Source organism: Hyla sarda, chromosome 12, assembly GCF_029499605.1.
Source record: "Hyla sarda isolate aHylSar1 chromosome 12, aHylSar1.hap1, whole genome shotgun sequence".
Classification (NCBI taxonomy): Eukaryota; Metazoa; Chordata; class Amphibia; order Anura; family Hylidae; genus Hyla; species Hyla sarda.
In genome coordinates, this window is record NC_079200.1 from 41,795,456 (window position 1) to 41,822,387 (window position 26,932).

General features: G+C 47.1%; 1 protein-coding gene across 2 annotated transcripts in view; it reads right to left on the reverse strand.

Annotated features, from left to right (window-relative positions):
- Window positions 1-26,932, reverse strand: part of FMNL1 (formin like 1) — a 169,901-nt gene that overhangs the window by 98,136 nt on the left and 44,833 nt on the right. Inside the window, exon 1 of one of the 2 annotated variants that reach the window (XM_056549327.1) lies at window positions 23,670-23,929. The exons of the other annotated variant lie outside the window; for it this stretch is intronic. Within the exon in view, the coding sequence (XP_056405302.1) occupies window positions 23,670-23,714 (45 nt within the window). The 5' untranslated portion in view covers window positions 23,715-23,929. Of the gene's footprint in view, window positions 1-23,669; window positions 23,930-26,932 lie in introns of those variants that run through there. 2 annotated transcript variants of the gene reach the window in all.

A 26,932-nucleotide genomic window follows, 5' to 3' on the forward strand; every position in this document is an offset into this window, starting at 1 on the left:
AGATCCGGCGAGGGAGTGCAGGGGAAGTGAGGTATAAGTAGGGAGTGCACAGGTGAGAATACTGATTAGGCCTGCTGCGCCAATCAGTGGCGCAGCGGCCCTTTAAATGGCAGAGACCCGGCGCGCGCGCGCCCTAAGGAGCGGGGCCGCGCGCGCCGGGACAACACAGACGGGGAACGGGTCAGGTACGGGAGCCGAGATGCGCATCGCGAGCGGGCGCGTCCCGCATCGCGAATCGCATCCCGGCTGGGAGTAATATCGCAGCGCACCCGGTCAGCAGGTCTGACCGGGGCGCTGCGAATGAGAGAACACTGCGAGCGCTCCGGGGAGGAGCGGGGACCTGGAGCGCTCGGCGTAACAACAGGTGGTTACACCAATGAGCGTACTGGCCCTTTAAATCTTAAAGCTCCTGTGCATGCACGCCCTAAAGGACGGGGACAAGCACGCCCGAGCAGAGAGGTGGAGGAAGAGACAGGAGAAACACCCGGAGAGTGACGGACTGGGGCTTGCATGCGGACGCGTCCCGCGATGCAAGTCTCAGCCCCATCGGCAGCAGAAGGTAAGGGGACCATGCGCTCACAGCCAGCGTGTGAGCCCAGAGCGCATAGTGTAACAGCCTGTAGTCATAACCGGTTAGCAGGGAAGAGTGACTAAGGATTTAAAATTCTCTCCCTGACTCTTCATGGCTCTGCCCCTTTCAGGTAGCTTCTAGGAACTTCTGTGATGAGGGTTGGGGTCCCTCTGCAGTTCCCTGATATCAGTCTTGCTTCCCCCTGTGTGTCTCCTGAGTGTGTGTCCTCCCTGTCCTCCTTACACCCGCTTTTAGATTGTCTCCTGTCTAAAAGATCCACCCCCTACAAATATCAGATCATCCAATGATGATTGGTGGGTGTGTGTATGGAGATCAGGGTAGTGGGTAGTGACATAACATCACAGCTAATCATTAATTATAGCCGGTATATTCTGTATGATTAAATTCACCATAAGGGATAAATATATCTATACCAGATATTATGGCTACTATATTTGCATAATATGATATATTATTCCTGAGATTAATAATATTCATGAATTAATCCATCAGGCAACACCAATTACATGATTAGACATCTCACACATTACTTATACTGTACACCTGAATACAGCATTTAGCTATATAGCTGTATACACAATAATAATGCTAATGGTCATAATGCCCCTATCTATCAGTTATATATATCGATATTGTATAATAGGGCAAGATAGCATATTCATGCTACAAAGATCATATTATGAGATCATCTGTTTTTATGAAGACATTATGGCCCTCATTTACTAAGAGTGGAGTGTAGGTTTCTTTGTGGGTTTTAATTCCCTACAATTAATTTTCCACTGTATTTACTAAGGTTTCCCTACATTTTCCACTTTCCCTACACTTTGCTTTTTTTTTTTTTTTTTTACATATGTTCTGATCTGTAGGGTCTTCTCAGGTCAAATCCACCACATTTTATGTGGAAATCTTAGTAAATATGTAGTTTTTTTGTGAAAATTTTGGGAACACGTCTCTTTTTGAGACCACGCCCCCTTTTCACAGCGGTTACGCCCCTTTTTGGGTTTTCTAAGCAAAATGGAGTTAGTCGGGGTTTTTTCAATTCTGGCACAAAATCTGGCGCAGACAGAATTTCTGGCGCAATGTGACAGAATCTGGCGCAATGCGACAGATTCTGGCGCACAACTCGACAAAATATGTCAGGTTTGCAATAGTAAATGAGGGCCTATATGTTAACTTTTTGTTCATCTTTGGCTGTCTACAACTGCTTATATTAACTGAATCCTCTCAGTGATATGTACAATGATCCCTCAACTTACAATGGCCTCAACATACAATAGTTTCAACATACAATGTTTTTTTCTGGACCATCGTAACTTGAAACCAGACTCAATATACAATGTACAGACAGTCCAGATCTGTGATACCTGTCACAACTGGAGGAACTGACCAATCAGAATGGGCATTTTACTGGTAAATCACCTATATTACTTAAGTGGCTGCACTGACTGGTATCTGGTAGCGCCCCCTACAATACAGGGAGGAACTACAAGTTCTGTACTTCTCCTTACTTGTGCCAGGGTTAGCTGCTCTTTTGGACACCAAGTAAAGGTGGCTCCATTTGGGACACTGTGTGTACTGTATAGGACCCTGAAGAAGCTCATGTCCTCTAGATAAACCATTGTTTCCCAACCAGGGTGGCTCCACATTTGCAAACATTCAGGCAAGGTCTGTGCCCTTTCAATGAACTACACTTTAGCCCTATTTTGGGTCTTCTGAGAATAGAGACAACATGGAGGACATTTTGCCATGTTCTATTAAACATAGTGATTCATATTTGGCGCCTACGATAAGTATGACAACACGGGGGAATGACTATATGAAATGAGGGATATGGACATGAGGGGAATGACTATATGAGGGAAATGGACATGAGGGGAATGATTATGATGAAGTGAGGGGAATGAATATATTAGGGGAACGGATATATGAAATTCCCCTCATAGCCATTCCCTTCAGGGAAATTGCTGTATAAAATGAGGGTACAGGTTGTATGAAATAGGAAGATTAGTGACATGGGGCGCGATCCGAGAGCGGGCATGTCCCGTACCTCGGATCTCGTGCCCTCCGGTGACACGGGAGCAGCGCTCGCGGTCAGCGGTGCTGACCGGAGCACTGCATGCAGAGGCACGCCGCGAGCGGTCCAGGGAGGCAGCGGGACCCGGACCGCTCGGCGTGACAGTACCCCCCCTTGGGTCTCCCCCTCTTTTTAGAACCGAGGAATCTGTGGATGAGATCTTTTTCTAAAATATTGGCCTCGGGTTCCCATGATCTCTCTTCAGGGCCACAATTCTCCCAATCTACCCCAAAAATTTTTTTACTTCGGGCGACTTTGGAGGTGAGGATTTCTTTAACGGAGAAGACATCAGAGGAGCCAGAAATAGGAGCAGGAACAGAGACCTTGGGAGAAAAGCGGTTAAGTACAAGAGGTTTGAGAAGAGACACATGGAAAGAGTTAGGAATGCGAAGAGAAGAGGGAAGATGAAGCTTGTAAGAGACAGAATTGATTTGATTCTTGATCTTAAAAGGCCCGAGGTACCAAGGATCAAGCTTGTAGCTAGGGACACGGAAACGGATGTATTTGGCGGAGAGCCACACTTTGTCACCGGGGGCAAAAACAGGAGGAATTCTTCTCTTTTTATCGGCATGTCTCTTCATGTGAGATGAGGCCAGTAGGAGTGACTTTTGAGTTTCCTTCCAGATGGAGGAGAAATTTTGTGTCAATTCATCTACAGCAGGAACTCCAGATGAAGTGGGAATGGGGAGGGGAGGAAGCGGGTGACGGACGTACACCACAAAAAATTGAGATTTGGAGGAAGATTCAGAATTCTTGAAATTGTACGAGAGGTCAACCCAATCATCTTGGCGGGAGGAGACAAAATGCTGCAAGTAGTCGCCAAGAATCTGGTTTACTCTTTCCACATGTCCATTGGATTGAGGGTGATAGGCGGACGAGAAATTCAATTTGATCTTTAATTGAGTGCAGAGTGCTCTCCAAAATTTTTAGATAAATTGAATGCCTCTATCAGAGACGATATGCGTGGGAAGCCCGTGGAGACTAAAAATGTGCAGAAAAAATTGCTTCGCCAACTGTGGCGCAGAAGGAAGGCCAGGGAGCGGAACAAAATGAGCCATTTTGGAAAAGCGGTCAACGACCACCCAAATGACAGTGTTGCCATGAGATGAAGGTAGGTCAGTTATAAAGTCCATAGCTATATGAGACCATGGCTGTTCAGGCACAGGCAGAGGAAGGAGAAGATCAGCCGGCTTCTGGCGTGGAGTCTTGTCTCGAGCACACAGGCCCGTACAAAATCGGTCACATCTTTCTCCAAGGAAGACCACCAATAGTGTCTGGCAATTAGCTGTATGGACATTTTGAATCCAGAATGACCCGCCAGGTGGGAGGAATGACCCCATTTGAAAGTCTGGAGGCGAAGAGGTGGGGGAACATAAGTCTTTCCGGGAGGAATTGGTAACAAAAAAGCTGGGGCAGAGACGACCAGACACTCAGGAGGAATGATGTGTTGAGGAGGGACTTCAGATTCCAAGGCATCGGTGGTATGAGATAGAGCATCAGCCCTGACATTCTTGTCCGCAGGACGGAAATGAATTTGAAAATCGAAACGGGCAAAGAACAATGACCATCTAGCCTGGCGAGGATTTAACCACTGGGCGGATTGAAGGTAAGACAAATTTTTGTGGTCAGTGAAGATGGTGATGGGATGAAAGGACTCTTCTAAAAGATGTCTCCACTCCTCAAGTGCCAACTTAATGGCCAATAGTTCACAGTCTCCAATGGAATAGTTCTTTTCAGGAGGAGAAAAATTTGCAAGTGATATTTTTCCCTTTAGCGTTTTTTTTGGAGAAGAACAGCTCCGGCACCAACTGAGGAGGAGCCAACCTCAAGGAAGAAGGGTTTCAGAGGGTCTGGCCTGGACAGGACTGGAGCAGAAGTGAAGGAGACTTTGAGGTGTTTAAAGGCCTCCTCTGCCTGCGGTGGCCAGGATTTCGGATTAGCATTTTTCTTGGTCAGTGCTACAATAGGAGCAACGATGGTGGAGAAGTGGGCAATGAATTGACGATAATAATTTGCAAATCCGAGAAATCTTTGGATAGCTTACAGGCCAGTGGGGCGTGGCCAATCTATTACCGCAGATAGCTTATCAGGATCCATTTGAAGACCTTGACCAGACACTATGTATCCCAGGAAGAGTAGACTGCTGCGCTCAAAAAGAAATTTCTCAATTTTGGCATAAAGATGATTTTGGCGCAGGCGCTGAAGCACTTGACGGACATTGAGGCGATGTTCCTCTAAGTTGGAAGAGAAAATGAGAATGTCGTCAAGAAAGACCACCACACAGGAATACAGCATGTCCCGGAAAATCTCATTGACAAAGTCCTGGAAGACCGCTGGGGCGTTGCATAGACCAAAGGGCATGACAAGATATTAAAAATGTCCATCTCTGGTATTGAAGGCGGTCTTCCATTCATCACCTTCACGTATACGGATGAGGTTATAGGCGCCCCTTAGATCAAGTTTGGTGAAGATCTTAGCTCCACGCAATCGATCAAATAGTTCCGAGATGAGTGGTAGAGGATAACGGTTTTTCACTGTGATCTTATTGAGTCCGCGGTAGTCTATACAAGGGCGAAGAGATCCGTCCTTCTTGGTCACGAAAAAGAATCCAGCTGGAGAAGAAGATTTCCGGATAAAACCTCTTTTGAGGTTTTCCTGGATGTACTCTGTCATGCCTTGTGTTTCCGGGGCAGAAAGTGGGTAAATCCTACCACGGGGCGGTGTGGTACCGGGGAGCAAGTCGATAGGGCAGTCATAGGGTCTATGTGGAGGCAAGACTTCTGCTTGCTTTTTACAAAAAACATCCGAGTAGTCCTGGTAGGCCTTAGGAAGACCTGGCAATGGAGCAGCCAGTGAGACATGGCAGGAAGAAACTGGGTGGAAACATCGCTTGTGGCAAGAGGATCCCCAACTCTCAATGTCCCCGGTGGCCCAGTCGAGGCTAGGCGAGTGACGTTGGAGCAAGGGCAAGCCCAGAAGAATTTCTGAAGTACAGTTGGGTAGCACAAGAAAATCAATATGTTCATGATGGTGAAGTCCAATACTCATGAGCAGAGGTTGAGTGCGGTAACGCACGGTGCAGACCAGCCTTTCTCCATTGATGGATGAGATGAAGAGAGGTTTGGCAAGGCGGGTAACTGGAATATTGAATCTATTGATTAGGGAGGCTTCAATGAAACTTCCTGCTGAACCAGAGTCCAAGAAGGCCACAGAGGAGAAGGAAGTAGTATTAGCGGGTATAGCAATCCGCACAGGTATAGTCAATCGTGGAGAGGAAGAATTCACACCTAGTAACGACCTCTCCAGCGTTAACTAGGTGTGTGCGTGCGTTTCCCTGACGCGGAGGACCAATAGGACAATCCTTTAGTTAATGTTCGGTACTGGCACAGTACAGGCACAAATTTCCATTTCTGCGGCGAGTCCTCTCTTCATGAGTCAGGCGAGACCGATCCACTTGCATAGCCTCCTCGGCGGAATGCACAGGAGTAGGTTGCTGTGGACTCTGTAAGAGAGGTGTCAAGCGAGGAAATCGCTGGGGGGGGGGGAAAAGATCCTTTTCTTGGCGGAGCTCCTGGAGTCTTTCAGAGAAACGCATATCAATGCGGGTGGCCAACTGGATAAGTTCAGACAGGTTAGCAGGAATTTCTCGTGCGGCCAGAACATCTTTGATGTGACTGGATAAGCCTTTCTTGAAGGTCGCGCAGAGGGCCTCATTATTCCAGGATAGCTCAGAGGCGAGGGTGCGGAACTGGATGGCGTATTCACCAACTGAAGAACTCCCTTGGACGAGATTCAATAGAGCCGTCTCGGCTGAGGAGGCCCGGGCTGGCTCCTCAAAGACACTGCGTACTTCTGAGAAGGACTGGATAGTAGCAGTGGCAGGATCGTTGCGGTCCCAAAGCGGTGTGGCCCAGGACAAGGCCTTTCCAGACAGCAGGCTGACCAAGAACGCCACCTTAGACCGTTCAGTAGGAAACTGGTCTGACATCATCTCCAGGTGTAGTGAACACTGGGACAGGAACCCACGGCACAGTTTAGAGTCCCCACCAAACTTGTCAGGTAGGGAAAGGCGGAGTCTGGGAGCGGACACTCGCTGCAGAGGTGATGCAGGAGCTGGCGGAGGAGATGGTTGCTGTTCTTTTGGCAGAAGCTGTTGTAGCATAGCAGTCAACTGAGTCAGCTGTTGTCCTTGTAGCGCGATCTGCTGAGATTGCTGGGAAACCACGGAGGTTAGGTCAGCGACACTGGGCAGCGGGACCTCAGCGGGATCCATGGCCGGATCTACTGTCAGGATCCGGACTGGTATGCAGGGATGACACAGGTAGTGGATCCTCTGTGTCAGTGAGGTGATGGCGTGGGCCGTACCAGGGGAACGGAATCTAAGGGGTTACTGGTTTTCACCAGAGCCCGCCGCAAAGCGGGATGGACTTGCTGTGGCAGGTAACCCCCAGGTCGTTCCACCTGATAGCGACTAAACCTCACTGACAGCTGAGACAGGCGCGGTACACAAGGAGTAGGCAAGGCAAGGTCAGACGTAGCAGAAGGTAAAGGCAGGCGGCAAGGTTCGTAGTCAGGGGCAACGGCAAGGGGTCTGGAAACACTGGCTTGGAAACACACAGAAACGCTTTCTCAGGGCACAAGGCAACAAAATCCGGCAGGGACAGGAAGGGGAAGTGGGTTAATATAGTGTAGGGAGGTGATAGCACTGATTGGGCCAGGCACCAATTAATGGTGCACTGGCCCTTTAAATTTCAGAGAGCCGGCGCTCGCGCGCCCTAGAGAGTAGGACCGCGCGTGCCGGGACGGGACAGAAGGAGGACGGGGCAGGTGAGTGACATGGGGCGCGATCCGAGAGCGGGCACGTCCCGTGCCTCGGATCGCGTCCCCTCTGGTGACACGGGAGCAGCGCTCCGGGGAGGCAGCGGGACCCGGAGAGCTTGGCGTGACAATGGCTATATGATGGAAATGGACATGAGGGGAATGACTATATGAGGGAAATGGATATGAGGGGAATGACTATATGAGGGAAATGGACGTGAGGGGGAATGACTATATGAGGGGACTGGTTATGATGAAATGAGGGGATTAACTATATTAGGGGAACGACTATATGAAATTCCCCTCATAGCCATTCCCTTCAGGGAAATTGCTGTATGAAATGAGGGGACTGGTTGTATGAAATAGGGAGATTGAGCATGAAATAAGGGGAATGGTCATAAATTGGGGTATTTCACCATTTTGTTCATTATATTAAAATCACATATCAAAATTGCAATGTTTACCACTATAATTGGAGATTTTCCTATCCTTGGTGAAGGAAAATATAGATTTTATTAAAGAAAAAACACGAGTATTATGCTTTAACTTCTATTTTACTGATCAGCAGCAAAAGAAAAAAATACATATTTTAAATATTACAGAAAGAAAAAACTTCGAATACATATGAATAGCGCAACCTAACATGTTGCTTATGCTAGTAACCAATCACAGGACAGCGTCCAATATATAGGTAACTGACATCATCAAATCCTCCTTCTTTGCAGCAAAGAATATATTTTTATAATAACAGGAAACAGTTCCAACTTGTAGAAGAAATAACAGATGGATACTTGTAGAAGTAATAACTCTTCAATGGGAAAAAATAACGAAGGAATGAGATGAAGACATCTTCGAAGGTAGTATATTCAAACGGCTGTGAAAATAAGAGAAACAGGAAAAACATTATAGGGATGGGTAATAGGGAGGGATAATACTCGCATTTTGTCTTTAATAAAATCTATATTTTCCTTCACCAAGGATAGGAAAATCTCCAATTTTATAACAAGACAAAACGCTCCTATTATGCTAGTTTAAAGCTAAGCATAGTTGCATTAAATTCAATAACATTAATAGATGCCAAATTATTGCAATAAAACCATAGATGTGAGAATCAGGTTTGAAATAAAAGGTTTTAAAAGCAGAGTCAGAGGACCAATTAGCTGCTTTAATAATGTCTGAGAGAGAAGCTCCCGATTGAAATAATTTCGTCGAGACAGCTCCTCTGGCATGTTAGATATAGATGCTTGTAAGGGATCCAGATCCCGTTGAGAGCACCAATGAAGCCAAAGTTTCCAGGCTGATCTGTAAGCAGATCTGGTACCTGGAGCCCAAGCGTCTGATAAGAGTTCTCTAGTTGAGATAGAAAATGGAGAGATAGTTCCGGAAGACCTGAGATCAACTAAGCAATTAGAGGCATCTGGTTCAATGTAATTAAAGGGTGAAAGTTCCCTAGAGGGTCCTGGAGGAGATCTGGAATAGAGGGAAGAATGTAAGAGAAGTCGATTAACAGTTGAAGAATTTGAGGAAACCATGACTGAGTTGTCCACCATGGAGTGATGAGGACCAATGTGGATTTCCGAACTGATGTTTGAAGAAGTAATCGAGGAATAAGATTGAATGGAGGGAAAGTGTAAAGGGTTTCCGGTTTCTCCAATTGGAGAAAAGCGTCCACACCCAGAGCTTCTGGGTCTGGTCTCCAACTGAAAAATTGTGAAGTTTGGGGGTTTAAATGTGAAACGAACATGTCTAGATGGAGTGGACCCCATAACTGGTCGATAAGTTTGAAGATTTGGGGATGTAACCTCCAATCGCTGAAGTCTGTTAGAAAACAAGAGTTCCAATCTGCTATTGTATTGGAAATTCCCGGAAGATCTGATATGTCTTTTTAGACCGAAGTACCAGAAATCCTTGGCAATTTCTGCAGGGGTTTTTGTAGTCATTCCTCCCAAATGATTTATGTATTGGACAGCAGAAATATTGTCCATGCATAAAAGGATACAACAGTGGGAGGAATCCTTGGCAAAACTCTTTAGTTCAAAGGATCCAGCCAAAAGCTCCAAGCAATTGATGTGGTGAAGGGATTCCAATGGAGACCATTTCCCTCCAGTAGAAAGAGAGCAGAAGCATGCCCCCCATCCTAAGAGACTCACATCTGACTCTATGACTATATCCGGATTCGGATGGAAAATAGTTTTTCCATTCCAAGATTGAATGTGAGAAAGCCACCAACGAAGTTCATCCTTCGCATATGAGATAGCCTAGACCTTCTCTGAGGTGATGAATTTTTAGGCGTTGGAGAGCTCGATAATGAAGAGGAGCTGGGAAGATTGCTTGAATGGACGACAAAAGAAGGCCCACAATCCGAGCAATAGATCTCAGAGATATGAGATCCTTGCAAAGAATTTGGCGAATCTCTTTCCATATGGTTTTCAACCATCTGGGAGGTAGACTCAAAGTGGTTGATCGAGTGTCGATCAGAAAACCCAGAAATTCTAATTCTTGAGATGGTAGAAGAACAGATTTTTGGTGATTGATCAGAAAACCTACGTTTTTTAGAATGGATAAGGTCCAAATCATGTGACAAAGAAGAAGAGACCCTAATTGAGCCATTATGAGAATGTCGTTGGGGTATATGATAAGGCAGACCCTGCGACTACGAAGAAGAGCTATCACAGGCTTCAATAGTTTTGTAAAGCACCAAGGGGCTGATGACAAAACGAAAGGGAGGCAAGTGAATTGCCATTTTTGATCTCTCCATGGGAATTGGAGAAAAATCTGTGAAGATGGATGAATTGGAATTGTCAAGTATGCATCTTTTAAAACTATTGGTACCTGTCATCAAAAAAACTTTTGATATATTATAGATTAATGTATGCAGAATAACTTTCCAATAGCATGTTATTAAAAAATATGCTTCTTTCTTTTTTCCAACTGTATATTTTTATTGAAAGAACATCATTGAAAATACATACAACAGCACAAGCAGGGAAAATGAACCCCGCCACTCAGGTAAACAACAGATATGGAATGCATAAAGTGTACAAAATCCAAGACTGAGTCTAACAGGGGGAGCATTGGAAAAATTCCCAACTCCAGTTACCATATATAACGCTTACATAAAGAGAAAGAGGGGGTAGGCGGGGGGGGGGGGGGGGGGACGGGAGAAACCAACAAACACTGAACCGACAGACCACAATCAGGAAGGGAAAGACAAGACAGAGAGAAAGCAGGAAAGGACGAGAAAAGGAAGTACTGACAAAAAATCCCAAAGGAGGGTCACAAGTTAAGGGGGTTGCCTATCCGTGAATCTATCCCAGGGGTCCCACACTGACAGAAAGGCTGGGACAGTGTTGTTCAAAGAGGCCGTGAGGGATTCAAGGGATCTAACTTCCCGTATCCTAGCCATTAAATCTTCATCGGATGGAGGGAGAGTTCGCTTCCAATACTTTACTATAAGGGTTTTAGCAGCTAAAATAATATGTAAAAACAACCTAAACGGTTTCTTAGGGAGAGTTCGGACAGAGAGTTGCAGTAGGAAGACCAGCGGATCCAGCGGAACCATCACCCCCAGCACCTCCCGAGCTAGACGCTTAACCCTGCCCCAATATGAATGGATGAGCGGACAAGACCAGAAAATATGGTATGTGTCGCCCAGACCAACCCCACATCTCCAGCACTGAGGAGGAATATCAGGATTCAGCCTATTCAGCAGGGCCTGAGTATGGTACCACCCCATCAGCATTTTGTACTGCGTTTCCTTGCAGGCAGTACAAATTGAAGCCCTAGCGGCCCGACTTCAGATCACCCTCCACTGAGGAATGGTGATGACAGTCTGAAGAGCCGTCTCCCAATAGGTCATATATTTGTGAGAAGGGGGGACGCCATCAGGAGGGGAGATCAAGAAAGAGTAGATACTAGAAAGGAGTCCCCTCGTCTGGGGCCCTGCCCCTGCACAGCCTCTCAAAGCAGGTAGGTAAGGACACAGACAAAGAGCCCCTAGCGGAGGACAGATAATGACGAAGCTGTACATAGCGGGTCAATTCAGAGGAGGGGAGAGTCCAACGGGAGACCAGCTGGTCAAAGGGTAGGAGGGAACGGGCTACAGGGTCAACCACATCCGCCCAGCAGAAAAGGTTACGGGAGCCCCATTCCCTGACCATTAGGGAAGTCAATCCGGGGGGGAAATCCGGGTGATAAAGGAATGACTGTAGAGGAGAAGAAGAAGAAAGAAGCCCGAAGCGTCGAGAACAATGAGTCCACACGTAACGAGTGAAGGACATGGGGCCTAGCAGGGGGCCTGCCGGAGACGGGAGAAGGAATGTCCACAGGAGAGAGTTCGGGTGGGTCAGCGCTAGCCACAACTTCTCCACCTCCATCCACTTGCTATACGCATGGTAGGTGGACCAGGATGCCAGGTGCCGCAGATGAGCCGCCCAGTAATATTTGGTCACATCCGGAACCCCAAGACCCCCATGATACCGGCTCGCCATCATAACCGACATAGACAATCTGTGCCGTTTAGTGTCCCAGATGAACCGAAAAATAGCCGTTTGAAAAGAGCGCAACACCGCTAGCGGGACCCGTACAGATAGTGACTCAAAGGAGTAGAGTAGTTTAGGGAGGACAGTCATCTTAACCGCCGCAATATGTCCAAAAAACGATATATACTGGGAACGCCACTTCTCCATCATAGTACGCAGCTCACGGAACAGAGGGGGAAAATTAGCAGAGTAGAGGGAGGCATAAGTAGGAGTAAGATAGACCCCTAAGTATTTGATAGCAGACTGAGACCAACGGAAAGAATAGTTAGATCTAAGGAGAGAGACCATAGGAGAGGATAGATTGAGAGGCATAGCCTCTGATTTGGAGAGATTGACCTTATAACCGGAAACCCGTCCATAATCATGTAAGAGTTTGTACAGAGAGGGCAAAGAGAGGAGAGGGTTAGTGAGAGTAAGTAAGACATCATCAGCGAAAAGGCAGATCTTAAATTCCCTACCATGAAGAGCCACCCCAGAGATATCCGGGTCCCCCCGGATCAAGGCCGCAAGCGGTTCGATACATAAAGCAAAAATCAGGGGGGACAACGGACATCCCTGCCTAGTTCCAATGTAGAGAGGGAAAGGAGTAGAGGAGGCAGAGGGAAGTTTGAGAGAGGCAGTGGGAGAGGAATACAAGCCCCGCAGTGCAGAGAGGAAGTTCCCAGAGATCCCAAATTTCTGAAGCGTAGCAAACATAAACGGCCAACCTAGTCTATCAAAAGCCTTCTCCGCATCTAAACTCAATAGCAAGGCCTGTCCGGACCCCCGATTGACCACATCTATCAGATCCAGGACCCTCCTAGTATTATCACCCCCCTGGTGTCCGGGGATAAACCCCACCTGATCTTTATGAATAAGGGTAGGCAAAAAACTACACAGGCGAGTCGCCAAAACTTTAGAAAACAGCTTAAGATCAGAGTTCAGGAGGGCTATAGGCCTGTAGCTGGAGCAATCATGGGGGTCCTTTCCCGGTTTCGGGATCAATGTGATGAGAGAATGTAGGAAGGTCCGCGGAATGCCCTCCCCATGAAGAAAGGAGTTGAACAGAGGAACCAGTTTAGGCAAAAGAATAGTAGAGAAAGTTTTATAATACAGATAGGTAAAGCCATCGGGACCCGGAGAGCGCCCCGCTGGGAGGGACTTAAGGATCTCCGCAAGCTCCTCCTGTGTGATAGGGGCATTCAGAACCTCTCGATCACCGTCTGAGAGAGCCAGAAGGCTACATCTGGAGAGAAAAGAGTCAAGGGCCGCATTGCGATCCCCGGGGTCCGAGGGCAGTTGAGAAGGAAGAGAATACAGTTTAGAGTAATAGTCCTGAAAGAGACGTGACATAGAGACAGGGTGGTAATGAAGAGTCCCTGCTGAATCCTTCAAAGCAGAGGGTGTCTGCGAAACTGACCGGTCCCGAAGGCGCCTAGCCAGCATAGTATGGGCTTTATTACCTTTTTCATAAAAGCGCTGTTTGGCATAAAGCAATTGTCGCTCTACTTTATGGAGGGCCAGATCACCCAGCTGAGACCGTGCAGCTACCAAGCGCCTCAGGACCGGGAGGGAAGGAGCAACCTAAAGTCGAGCCTCCAGGTCGGAGATCAGAGCCCTGAGTTCCCGGGAACGAGCCAAACTATCACGTTTCTGTCTGGAGCCCAAAGCAATGCAATGTGCTCTAATAACGGCCTTATGGGCTTACCACAAGACGGCTTGGGAAGAGACAGAACCCTCATTAGTAGTAAAATAATCAGTAATGCATTGGTGGATCGACTCACGGGAAGGAAGGGACTTGAGTAAGGAATCATTAAGACGCCAGTGACATCGGCGGACAGAAGAGGAAAACGGAGAAAAGGAAACCAGAATAGGGCTATGGTCAGACCAGGAAATAGGCTCTAGTGAGGCAGAGGTGAGCATACGGACCATGGGAAGATTCACAAAAAAATAGTCGATACGAGTATGGAGTTTATGGGGGTGAGAGTAAAAAGAAAAGGAGCGGTCAGAGGGGTGGTCAATGCGCCATAGGTCAAAAAGTGCAGCCGAGCGAATCAATCGACGAAAAAGCGTGGAGAGGCATACCTGTGAAGCAGGTGGAGGGGACCCAGCGAGCAAGTGACGGTCAACCCTTGGGGAAAAAACTAAATTAAAATCTCCACCCAATAACCAGGCCGAGGGAGCACATTTATGAAGACGAGTGAAGACCCGCTTAAGGAAGGGTAATTGGGAGGAGTTCGGGGCATAGACATTACAGAGGAGCAGCTGTTTATCCCCCAGGGTCCCTTGTACAATAAGAAACCTGCCCAAGGGGTCGGCATATGAGGAGGTGACCTGTAAGGGACAAGTTCTAGATATTAATATAGCCACTCCAGCAACCCTTCTATCAGCAGAGGCAAGAAAAGCTTGAGGGTACAGGTGATGAAGGAATTGAAAAGTGCCCGTCTTATCGAAGTGTGTCTCCTGAAGGTAGACAATATCAGCTTTAAGGGCTACCAGCTCCCTCTGCAGCAAACGCCGCTTTGTGGGGGTATAGAGACCCTTGACATTCAAAGAGACACACTTAGCCATAAGAGTAGATAGAAGGGAAAAATCAAGTACTGTGTACAGTACTCACTCAGCCTATCAAGGGCGCTCAGGAAGGTCCCCCCAAAAAACAGCAGTCCGCAGCGGTAAGCTAGACTTCCTAGGAGGGAAAGAGAAAAAAAAAGAAGCCAGACTACCAGGATAAGGAAATAAAGGAGAAAACACAGAGAGACAAAGGGAAAAACCAGACGGAAACACCAGGGAAAGGGGACCCAACAAAGAGAACCAAGAAATAACCACTGGAACATTAGCCAGTGTGGAGGCCAAAATGGGGAAACAAAAGCACAAAAGAGCAATAAGCAGCACCATCTCACCGTTTGCCATAGCCTCAAGGGGGGGGGGGGGGGAGGTGGAAGAACGCAACGAGAGCGATACCGCTCAGAGAGACTAGCATCCCGCCTAGGGGCCAGGCAAATGAGAGAGAGTCCACCCTCAGCACAATCCTGAGGGATAGATCATGGAAACATTAGGAACCTAAAATGCAAAAGTTAGTCACATATCAGCATAAAAACGGAGTATCAAACAGAAGATCCGACTCCACAGCAACACCCGGACCGTAGGCATCAGCAAGCGGGAGGTAGTCCAATCAAGGAGGATCCGGACCAGCCTTCGGCAAGCCAGAGGTTGAGGCAATGCGGTCAGACCGGTGACACTTCCCCCGTATGGGCTGCCACACCGGAGGCAGAGATGGGGGAGGAGGGATCAGTCCCCAATCCGTGAGAGGAGGGACCGGGAGGTCTAAGGTTGAGTAAAAGTCCTGCAAGTCCAGAAACGTACGTAGAACAGCAGAGCGTCCATCCCGCCTGGCCTGCAGAGCAAATGGAAAAGACCATCTGTAAGGGATCTGTGCAGCACGTAGGGAGGACAGGAGGGGTTGTAGCATCCTTCTCTTGCGGAGGGTGATCCAGGGAAGATCTTGGAAGAGCTGTATAGGGGCCCCATCAAAGTTAAAATTCCAGAGGGAGCGCGACTTAGCCATTATGCGTTCCTTCAATTGGAAATCCGCCAGACAACAGATGACATCTCGTGGTGGGCCATTGGCGGGGCGGGGGCGCAGGGCCGGTGAGCCCGATCCAATTTGATCCTGTGGGATGGCGGCTCACCCAGTATCATGTTAAAGATGGCCTCTAGAGTGATGTGCAGATCTTCGGCCTGCGGAGCTTCCGGAAGGCCACGGACCCGTATATTGTTACGCCTTCCCCTATTGTCCAGGTCCTCTATATGCGAATGTAGATCGTTAAGAAAATCAGTCTGGGCAGACAGGGTACCCTCGAGTTTAGAGATGTAGGCTCTGGTAGAATCGTGGGCCCCTTCAATATCATCCACTCTATCTGAGACATGCTGGAGATCTTTACGCATATCAACGATTTCCGCTCTGCATGCATCCCTGACCTCAGCAACAAGAGCCCGAAAGTCCTCCTTAGACGGCAAATGAGAGAGCAGCTGACTGAAATCCATGGAGAGAGGGGCAGAGGCAGGGACCCCCGAGCAATCCAGATCAAAATCAGGGCCATCTCCCCAGGTCGGTTGACCAGATTTACCAGACTGGCCCCTAGGGGACCCTGAGGCTGAGGAGGAGCCCGGCTGGGGTAACATCCCAGGGGAACCCCCAGTGCGTCTTGGGGCAGTCATAGTCCTTTGAGGCTTTGGAGGAGTCTCAGCAAGGGCCACAGCAAGGGCAGGGGGCCAATCACACCCCTCGGAGGAAAGGGCCGGGTGGGCAGCAGGCACAGTAGGGGAGACTACAGGGGACCCACAAACCTCCAGCAGGGGACCAACAGGAGCAGGAGGGACCCCCAAATCCACGGGTCCTAGGGCAGCAGAAGGGAAGTTCAGCACAGGGACCAACTTAGGGCCAAAGTTCAGTTCCCCCAGAGCACAGTCCGGCACCCCACTCCCTCCAGATACAGCACAGGCAGCAGCAGAGGCAGCAGTGGGACCAGAATTGGGGGGCTGCAGCAGTTGGGCCTGCAGAACCTTGATCCTAAGGCCAGCGGTGGACAGGGCCGGGGAGGGACAGGAGGGACTCACAAGGCTCACCCCAGGGTCCGTGAAGGCAGCAGGAGGATCGCTGTGACTGTCCGAGCCGGTTGTCGGGTCGTGGGATCCAGCAGCGGCTCCCACAGAGCGGGACCGCAGTTGGCGTCCTGAGGCCGGAGAAGCAGGCGGGGAGGCCGGAGCTGACGAGGAGTGCTGGCGGAGATAGCGCCTAATCCCTCCCGACTAAGTTTGACAGGCAAGTCCGGGGGGCGGGGTCTGTCTGCAGGCGTCTGGTTCCCCTGGGCATCAGAAGGAGGGTGGATGGAGGCTAATGTAGCTAATAGTACGGCCACGAGGCGCGGAGCTCAGAGACTAAGCGGCCATCTTTGGTCGTGGCAAGCCACGCCCCCCAATATGCTTCTTTCAATTTAATTTTCCACTTTGAAAAAATGACCACTAGGGGTCTCCCTACCAGTCCTTTTTTATAGATTTCAGACTCATGCAGGAGTCCTAAATCTCAGACTGCAGCCGGAACACAGAAACTCACCACTGCTCACTGCCATGGAGCAGTGTTGAGCTTATCTGTGTCCCAGCTGCAGTCTGAGATTAAGGACTCCAGCATAAGTCTGAAATCTATAAAAAAAAAAGGACTGGAAGGGAGACCCCTAGTGGTCATTTTTTCAAAGTGGAAAATTAAATAGAAAGAAGCATATTTTTTTAATAACATGCTATTGGAAAGTTATTCTGCATACATTAATCTATAATATATCAAAAGTTTTTTTGATGAAAGGTACCCTTTAACCAAATGTTTTTTTAGAAGGATGTCTCTTAACAGGTGAATGCCTTCCATTTTGAAATGTCTGTAAATCACTAGATTGTTGAGAATCTTTAAATTTATTACAGGTCTGTGACCTCCGTCTTTCTTTTTTACAAGAAAGAGGTTGCTGATGAAACCCGGAGAGTCGATCGGAACAGGAATAATGGCCTGTTTTGAAAGTAATTCCTTTATTTCTGAATCGATCAGAATCTGGTCTGGCATAGAAAATGTTATGGGATGAGGAAGGCAATATTGAATTGGGGGAGATATGAAATCTATGTGGTAACCTGACACAACATTTAGTATCCATGAGTCTGCAGTAATCATATTATAATTTCTCAAAAAATGAAGGAGTCTTCCGCCAAATGGAATGTTCTGGAAAGAGGGTGGGTGACTTACCTGAAGCTGGCCTGGAGCGTGAGGTGCCTCGTTGGCCTCTGGAGCGCCATGGTCTGACCCGGTAAGGGAAGAAGGGTGAAGTGTATGTGGGAGGAGCTGAATAGGCGGGTTGGTAAGGTTAATAGGGTTGATAGGAGCCTTTGAATTGCTGTCTATTTGGGGTTGTACGGCTGGGCAAGCGGCTCCTACCTTTCCCGGCCAACATTTTTTGGGAGAAACACTTTTTTCAAAGAGGATTGAGCCTTATTTATGGTGGAAAAAGGCCCACATATTTCCCCATTTCTCTAATAAATTCCTCACCAAATAGCATACCCTCAGTAGGGTTGGGAGGTTCATTGGAAGCCAAGTTGGTCAATTGTGGATCGATTTTCATTAATATGGAGCGTTTACGCTTTGTGAATAAGGCCGAGTTGGCATTCCCGAAAAAACAAATGGCTCTATGAGCCCATCCCTTAACCCCTTAAGGACCCAGCCAATTTTCACTGTAGGACCTGGCCATTTTTTTTGAACATCTGACCAGCATTAATAACTCTGGGATGCTTTTACCTTTCATTCTGATTCCGAGAATGTTTTTTCGTGACATATTCTACTTTATGTTAGTGGTAAAATTTTGTTGATACTTGCATCGTTTCTTGGTGAAAAATTCAAAAATGTGATGAAAAAATTGAAAATTTTGCATTTTTTTTTACTTTGAAGCTCTCTGCTTATAAGGAAAATGAATATTCCAAATTAATTATATATTGATTCACATATACAACATGTCTACTTTATGATTGCATCACAAAGTTGACATGCTTTTACTTTTGGAAGACATCAGAGGGCTTCAAAGTATAGCAGCAATTTTCCAATTTTTCACAAAATTTTCTAAATCGAAATTTTTCAGGGACCAGTTCTGTTTTGAAGTGGATTTGAAGGGCTTTTATATTAGAAATACCCCACAAATGACCCCATTATAAAAACAGCACCCCTCAAAGTATTCAAAAGGACATTCAAAAGGTTTGTTAACCCTTTAGGTGTTTCACAGGAATAGCAGCAAATTGAAGGAGAAAATTCAAAATCTTCATTTTTTACACTCGCATGTTCTTGTAGACCCATTTTTTGAATTTTTACAAGGGGTAAAAGGAGAGAAATCTTCCTAAAATGTGTAACCCAATTTCTCTTGAGTAAGGAAATACCTCATATGTGTATGTCAAGTGTTTGGCGGGTGCACTAGAGGGCTCAGAAGGGAAGGAGCGACAGAGGGATTTTGGAGAGTGAGTTTATCTGAAATGGTTTTTGGGGGCATGTTGCATTTAGGAAGCCCCTATGGTGTCAGGACAGGAAAAAAAAAAAACACATGGCATACTATTTTGGAAACTACACCCCTCAAGGAACATAACAAGGGGTCCAGTGAGCCTTAACACCCCACAGGGGTTTCACGACTTTTCGTTAAAGTTGGACGTGTAAATTATTTTCTTTTTTTTCCCACTAAAAAAGATAAAACATAAAAAGTCCCCGATGATAGTGACTCAGTGACCCATGACCCATTTTTGGAAAAAATACCCCCAGAGGTCTTATCAGTTTATGTTTTTTATGAAATAGTTATTTTTTTTGCAATTTAGTGGTTTTATGGGGTTAAAATTTGGAATGTACTCTGGACTTGGTACATTGGGGTCAAATTATGGAAAATTTAAATGAAGAGGGAAAATTTAGTACTCCATGGAAGTGTGATACTCCCTGAAGCAGTCCTTAATGCAGAGGCCCGGATGATCGGGGCAAGTGTCACACTGAGTGGTGGTGTCCTTCCGTATCCCCCTCCTGTTACACACTCTGCATTTTTTCTGGGATCGTCCCTTCTTTCCAGTGTGGGGGACCTCACCTGGAAAGTGTTGGCCTGGGACGATCCTGGCACCTATAACTCCAGTTTCTTGGGAAGTCCGGACTGCTCTTTCCCGGTCAGCAAAGATCAGGACCTTTAGGACTTCTTCTTGGAACTGGAGGTATGTCCCTGTGTTGCCAGCGTTCCGGTACAGTACAAAAGAGTTGTACATGGCAACCTGTACCATGTAGACCGCAACTTTTTTGTACCATACACGTGTTTTCCGCATGGCCATGTATGGCTTGAGGACTTGATCTGGATACTGATTGTAGTCCAGAATACAATCAGGCTTGAGGACCGTTGTTGTGGTACCTCGCACAGGGACAGGTGAGCTGCCGTTACCATGAATAGTGGTCAGCATAAGGACATCCCTCTTATCCTTATACTTGACCAACAACAGGTTTTCATAGGTAAGGGCACGGGACTCACCCTTGGGAATAGGTGTCTGGATCAAATTTAGAGGGAGGCCTCTCTGGTTTCTCCGCATGGTCCCACAAGCGGACGTGGATCTGGCGGCAAGGGATGTGAAGAGAGGGATGCTGGTATAAAAGTTGTCCACATACACGTGGTAACCCTTATCCAGCAATGGGTACATAAGGTCCCAAACGATTTTCCCGCTAACACCCAGAGTGGGGGAACAATCTGGGGGTTCAATACGGGAATCTCATCCCTCATACACTCTAAACTTGAGAGTGTACCCGGAGGTACTCTCACAAAGTTTATAGAGCTTCACGCCATACCGCGCCTGCTTCGAGGGAATATACTGGCGGAAGATGAGTCTCCCCTCAAAACTGATAAGAGACTCATCAACCGAGAGCTCCCTAAGCGGTACGTAGGCCTCCAAAAATTTGGCCCCAAAGTGATCGATGACCGGCCTCACTTTGTAAAGCCAGTCATGGGCGGGATCACCTCGGGGTGGACATGCCTCATTATCTGCATAATGAAGGCATTTCCAAATAGCCTCGAACCGCTTACGTGTCATGGCCATACTGTACAGCGGGGTCTGGTAGAAGATGTCCCCGCTCCAGTACTGCCTGACACTGGGCTTTTTGACTAGGCCCATATGCAGCAAGAGGCCCCAAAATGTCCTCATTTCTGCTGCACTGACGGCGTACCATTCATTGGACCTGGCCAAAAAAGAATCTGGGTGGTGGGCGATGAACTGCCTGGCATACAGATTGTCTGCTCCACCATTAGATTGACCAGGCTGTCACTGAAAAATTAACTGAAATAGTCAAATTCAGTGAACCCAGCCGTGTCAATCCGGATTCCGGAGTCGCCAACAAACTCCGGAACCCGTGGCTGATAACCCTCTGGGGGTCTCCAGACATGTTCACCGGAAGGGAGCTCCGGTAAATTCGCCTGGGAGGGTCGGACTCCTAGTACTTGCGGCATCACGACCCGCACTAGTGCCAGCCAGTGGGGCACTTTCATGGGGGGTACGTGGCCTCGCCTGGCGGCGTCTCCGCCGGCTTCTGGGGGGCTCATCATCACTACTAGATGATGAGGAGGACAAGGAAGAACACAGGAATGTTGGATCTTCCTCGTCCTCACTGGCAGATTCGGAGGCAAGAAAAGCATATGCCTCTGCTGCCGAAAATAGCCATCGCCTTTTATCTACAGTGGAGGAGGGGGGGGGGTGGTGGAGGGGTTTTGGGTGTGGGGGGGGGCGGAGAGTGTGTAGTGAGTGCTTGGTGCAACTATGTATAACGGTGTGTGATTAGTAATCACACACCGTTATGTGAGCAAAAAACAAACGCTGCGGCCAAAAAAAAGAGGGGGGGCAAATCGCAGCGCCCTGAAACCCTAATAGGGCCCGGGTCACGCTAAAAAAAGATGAGGCGTACTCTTGAGCCCTATTAGGGGGTTAGGGGGGGGGGATTTTTTATTTTTTTTACTTTATTACATGGATTTCCCTACCTTTCCCTCTCGTTGATTCTGTCCCTGATCTAGGGAATCTTCGGGTCTTCTGAGGCGATCCGATGGGGGCAGAGGGGGGGTCCCCGGCTCCTCTTGCAGCTCTGACCGCTGACTGAACCCATCTAACGGTCAGCGCTGCAGAGGATGCCGTTTAATCCCTCCCCTGCCGGCTGCTATTGGCTGGATAGCCAATAGCAGCTCTTCTGGGGGGGGTGGCGAAATCGCCACCTCCCCATAGATACAGTAGGTGATAGGGGGTGTATTCTACACCCCCGATCACCTTGTATCTCCGGGTCATCGGGTCACACGTGACCCGTAAGACCCGGAATTGCGCAAATCGCAAGTGCGATTTCCCTTGCGATTTGCGCCGATCGCCGACATGGGGTGGTCTGATGACCCCCCTCGGAATTTGCGCGGGGTGCCTGCTGATTGATATCAGCAGTCACCCCAGTCCAATCCCTGCCCGGCGCACGGCAGGGACCGGAATTCCCACGGGCGTACCTGTACGTCCTGGGTCCTTAAGACCCAGGTACAGAAGGCGTATGCATACGCCCAAGGTCCTGTACGGGTTAAGGAATTCCGTATCAACGGGTTTATTTCCTTATCGGCTTCTTCCACCAAGTCTAAAATTTTAGTCAGGGGATATAAAAGGTCCATGAGTTTATCCTGACAGTTTCTGATGCTATGGTCAACCCCTTTCTTGGGGTTTTTACCAGATTTAATCAGGAATTTTGTAAGGATCGGGTCAAGGTCAGGTGTGAGGGAGGAATTATGCGGGAGGGTAGGCCTAGGACACTCAGCTTTGAGTTTGTTTCTGGTAGATTTATCTAGGCTCTTTTGAACCCTTGCATGCATAAATTTGGCTACCTTTGGATCTGGGAGCCACTCACCCGAACGAGGGTGACGAATTAAGACAGGGTCAAATATTCTGTATCAGAATTTTCTGAATAAACTTCCTGAATTTCAGGGTCATCATTCAATTCTCCGCTTTGAGCGAAAGAACTTGCATCATCCTCAATATCATCTGCATCCTCATTATTAGTTTCATCCGAAGATGGCTCTCTAAAGGAATTGGGTTTGGTCCGCAGTGCAGATTTTTCAGCCCTTTTTGTATGAACCTCCTCTTGGGCAGAGGGTAAAGTGTGAATAGATGTTACACGATTATTACGACCGGTGTGCGGTCGTTTTTTACCAGAGGTATCTTGGCGAACCCTTTTAGAAGATTTTTGATGGTTGCCATCCGAAATGTGATGCCTTTTGCAGATGGATTTTTTAGGCATTTTGTGGCCTTTGGCCAATGCGGACACAGAATTGGCAGAAGACCAATATTTCTCCGATGGAGTAGATGGTCCTGCCAAATTAGGGTCAGTTGGGATATGGTGGGATGAAGCTAAAGATATTGATTTATTAAAGCTATCTTGTAGCATTGACACAGCGGACTGAACCGCTGAATGTACAGATTTGGCCACTGATTCATCCACCAAAGTTTTCAGGTGGTCCTGATTGGCCGTATCAGATGTAATGGATGGAGGGCGAGAATCCCTGAGGGAAGCTCTGTTATCCTCAGACATATTGATGAGGAGTAAGGGTTAATATAAATATAAACCACAAAGGAAAAAATTGTAAATTGGGGTATTATATATAATGGTGCTATAACTATTGTTGCACTGAGGTAAAATTACAAAATTTTTTGTAATGATTAAAAACGGCCACAAGGTGGCAGTGCAGGATAAGGGATGGAGAAAGTGGAGTGGAAAGTGGTAAAAGTAAAAAAAAAAAAAAATATATATATATATATATATATATATATATACACACATACCGTATATACTCGAGTATAATCCGAGTTTTTCAGCACGATTTTTTGTGCTGAAAATGCCCCCCTCGGCTTATACTCGAGTGACTATACATTTCCATAATATAGAACAGGACCGCCGGGCTCCTGACAAGCCCGGCGGTGGGGGGGGGCGGGTCGCAGAAGGGGGTGGGGGGGCAGCAGAAGCTGTCACCTACTTCGCTGCATTCTTCATTGTGTTTGCTCTGCCGGCTGCGTGTCTCGGCGGTGGGGGCGCAGAATGGGAGGCGGCGGAGAAGCTGTCACTTACTTCCATGCAGCTCCACTTTGCTCTGCCGGCTTTGTGTCTCGCCATTGCCACGGGTTTCCATGGCAACCCGGTGGTGGGGGCGCAGAAGGAGGGCTGCCCGGCCACAGAAGCTGTCACTTACGTTCCCAGCAGCTCCCTGCAGTTCCACTGTGTAACTCTCGCGAGACCCGCGGCTGGCAGAGCATTGTCACGGGTTTCCATGGCAATGCTCAAAGCGCGCACAGTGGAGCTGAAGAGAGCTGCTGGGAAGGTACAGTACAGTAACGGCTTCTCCCAGTGTTCAGCCCATGCCACTGGACCACCAGGGGATAACAGATCCCCCCTCCCTGGCCAAGTAACAAGCAGGGAGGGGGAAGTAAAACAAAAAGAAAAATAATAAAAATTATGAAATAATAGATATGCCCCCCCCCACCCCCACTCAGTATTATATGTGGTATATATATATATATATATATATATATATATATTATACACACACACATGCAAACACACACATTCTTCATTCATACAAACACACATTACACAAATCTGCATTCATTATATACACACACACCCTGCATTCATTATATACGGTACACACACTACACACACACACACACTCTGCATTCATTATATACACACAGTTTATTCGCTGTACACACTACACAAACACATACACATATTCTAGCATGTACAGTATATTTTGTGCATTTACCTTAAAGGACAACTGTACTGCAGCACTTTTATGTCCCCCTGGTCCCGGGCTGCAAAAATAAACTCACCTGCCTATGCTCCCCCGTTGGACCGGTACCGGCCTCACGCTCCAGCTCTGACATCCTCATTTAACTTCCTGGGGACAGGGATGCCACAGTGCCGTCAGTGTTTCACCAGCAGCACCAATGTCCCGCCCCAGCCGGTGATAGGCTGAGCGCACTGTCATGTAAGGAGCCGGCCAGAGCTCCTTACATGACAGTGAGCTCAGCCAACACCGGCCGGGGTGGGACATCGCTGTGGCCAGTGATACGCTGACAGCATTGTACCCTCTCCGTTCCCAGGAAGTAGGAAGAGGATGTCAGCGCTGGACCGTGAGACCGGTACTGGTCCAACGGGGGAGCATAGGAAGGTGAGTTCAAGTTTATTTTGTTTATTTTTGCAGCCCGGGACCAGGGGGACATAAAAGTGCTGCAGTACAGTTGTCCTTTAATAAATGGTAAATGTACAATACATCTGAAAGTTAACAGATTATTGGCATCAGCCCTAAAAAAAAAAAAATCCCTCCCCCCGTCTCTCATCTGTGGGCGCCTGCAGCCTCTGCGTGGTCCGTGCCGTACTGGGCACTACTTGTTCCCTCTGGAATATTATATCAAACTATCCAAACCCTGAATTATTGTCTGCTTCCTTGGTGATCCAGCAGGTTTTGGGTCTTGTGGTGTCTTTTTTTGGGTTTTTCAAAGTCTTTTTTTTTTTTTTTTTTTTTACCTGTTAGAAATGGATCCCAATACTTCCAGTCCCGGACCAAAACAAAAACGTAGGTCCTACGAAGCTGGTTTCAAACTTAAGGTTGTGTCAAGAGCAGAAGAAAGCAATAACAGTATTGCAAGTAGGGAATTTTGTGTTGACGAAAAACAAGTGAGGGTGTGGCGGAAAATGAAAGCGGACTTGGAAAAGCTTCCAAAGGCAAAAAAAGCTTGACGTGGTTTAACAACTTCATATGGGGCTCTAGAGACTGAATTGCATAAATGGGTTATGGAGTGTCGTCAAAACGGTTACTGCGTAACACGAATGGGAATTCGTTTACGTGCCCTTCAAATGGCTAAAGATGACAAATTAAAAGCACCAGGCATTGAAAATTTTGTTGCATCAGCAGGATGGTGTACCCGCTTCATGAATAGGTTTGCCCTATGTTTGCGGCAAAGAACAAAAGATTTCACAGAAGTTGCCAAAAGACCTTGATGAAAAACTGACGTCATTCTATTCATTCATAATAAAACAAAGAAGGATCCATAATTATGACCTGGGAGATATTGGAAATATGGATGAAACACCTATGACGTTTGATCTTCCAAGCAACAGAACTGTGGCAAATTTGGGAGAGAAGACTATTTTACTCAGAACCACAGGAAATGAAAAAAAACATTTCACAGTTGTTCTGTCATGTTTGGCTAATGGAACTAAGCTGCGGCCTGTCATTATTTTTAAAAGAAAGACCTTGCCTAAAAAGGGCAAATTCCCACCACGAATTACAGTACGTGCGCATATTAAAGGTTGGATGGATGAAAACAGAACAAAAAAATGGCTGGAAGAAATTTGGAACGGACGACCAGGAGCAGCCTTAAAAAAAAAAAAAATCATTGCTAGTTTGGGATATGTTCAGAGCCCACACATCTGATGACATAAAAAAATTGGCAAAGTCTTCTCAAGTTACTTTGGCCGTTATTCCAGGTGGGCTTACATCTGTATTGCAGCCCCTAGATGTGTGTTTAAATAAACCTTTCAAAGATCGTGTGCGAAAGATGTGGCATGAATGGATGTCATCTGGTCAAGCCCGACTGACAAAAGTTGGAAATCTGATGAAACCCGACATAGAATTGGTAGCAAGGTGGGTTTGTGATGCATGGGAAGATATTCCAGAGGACATGGTGAAACACGCCTTCAAGAAATGTGGCATTAGTAATGCTATGGATGGCAGTGAAGACAGCGCTTTGTATGAAAACGACAGCAGTGATGGTGAAGACTGCGAAATCAGTGATGATGACAATGTCTATGCTGATAGCCTCACACCAGCTGAAGCTCTGTTTGGACATACAGATGACAAGGAGGAATCCAGTTTTGAAGGATTTTAACTCTTGTGTTTTAGCTTGATTGATGATTGAGGTTTTTGTACTTTTAAAGTTATTTTTGATACCATATGGTTTTTGTTGACCCTCTTTTTCACTTACAGAGCTAGTTTACTGTTTTTCTTTGAAATAAATATTTAAAAACATTTAAACTACCAATGTCTCAATTAATGTAATTTTATTGGTATCTATTTTTATTTTGAAATTTACCAGTAGCTGCTGCTGCATTTCCCACCCTGCATTCCCTACCCGAGTCAATACTTTTTTCCAGGTTTTTGTGGTAAAATTAGGTGCCTCGGCTTATATTCGGGTCGGCTTAAACTCGAGTATATATTTTTTAAATTTCACCACAGATTGGAACACTGTAACAGTATTAGGACGAGATGATGTGGAAACGATGCGCACTCACTGCCGCTCTGCAGAGTCTGACAGGAATGACGTGTGACA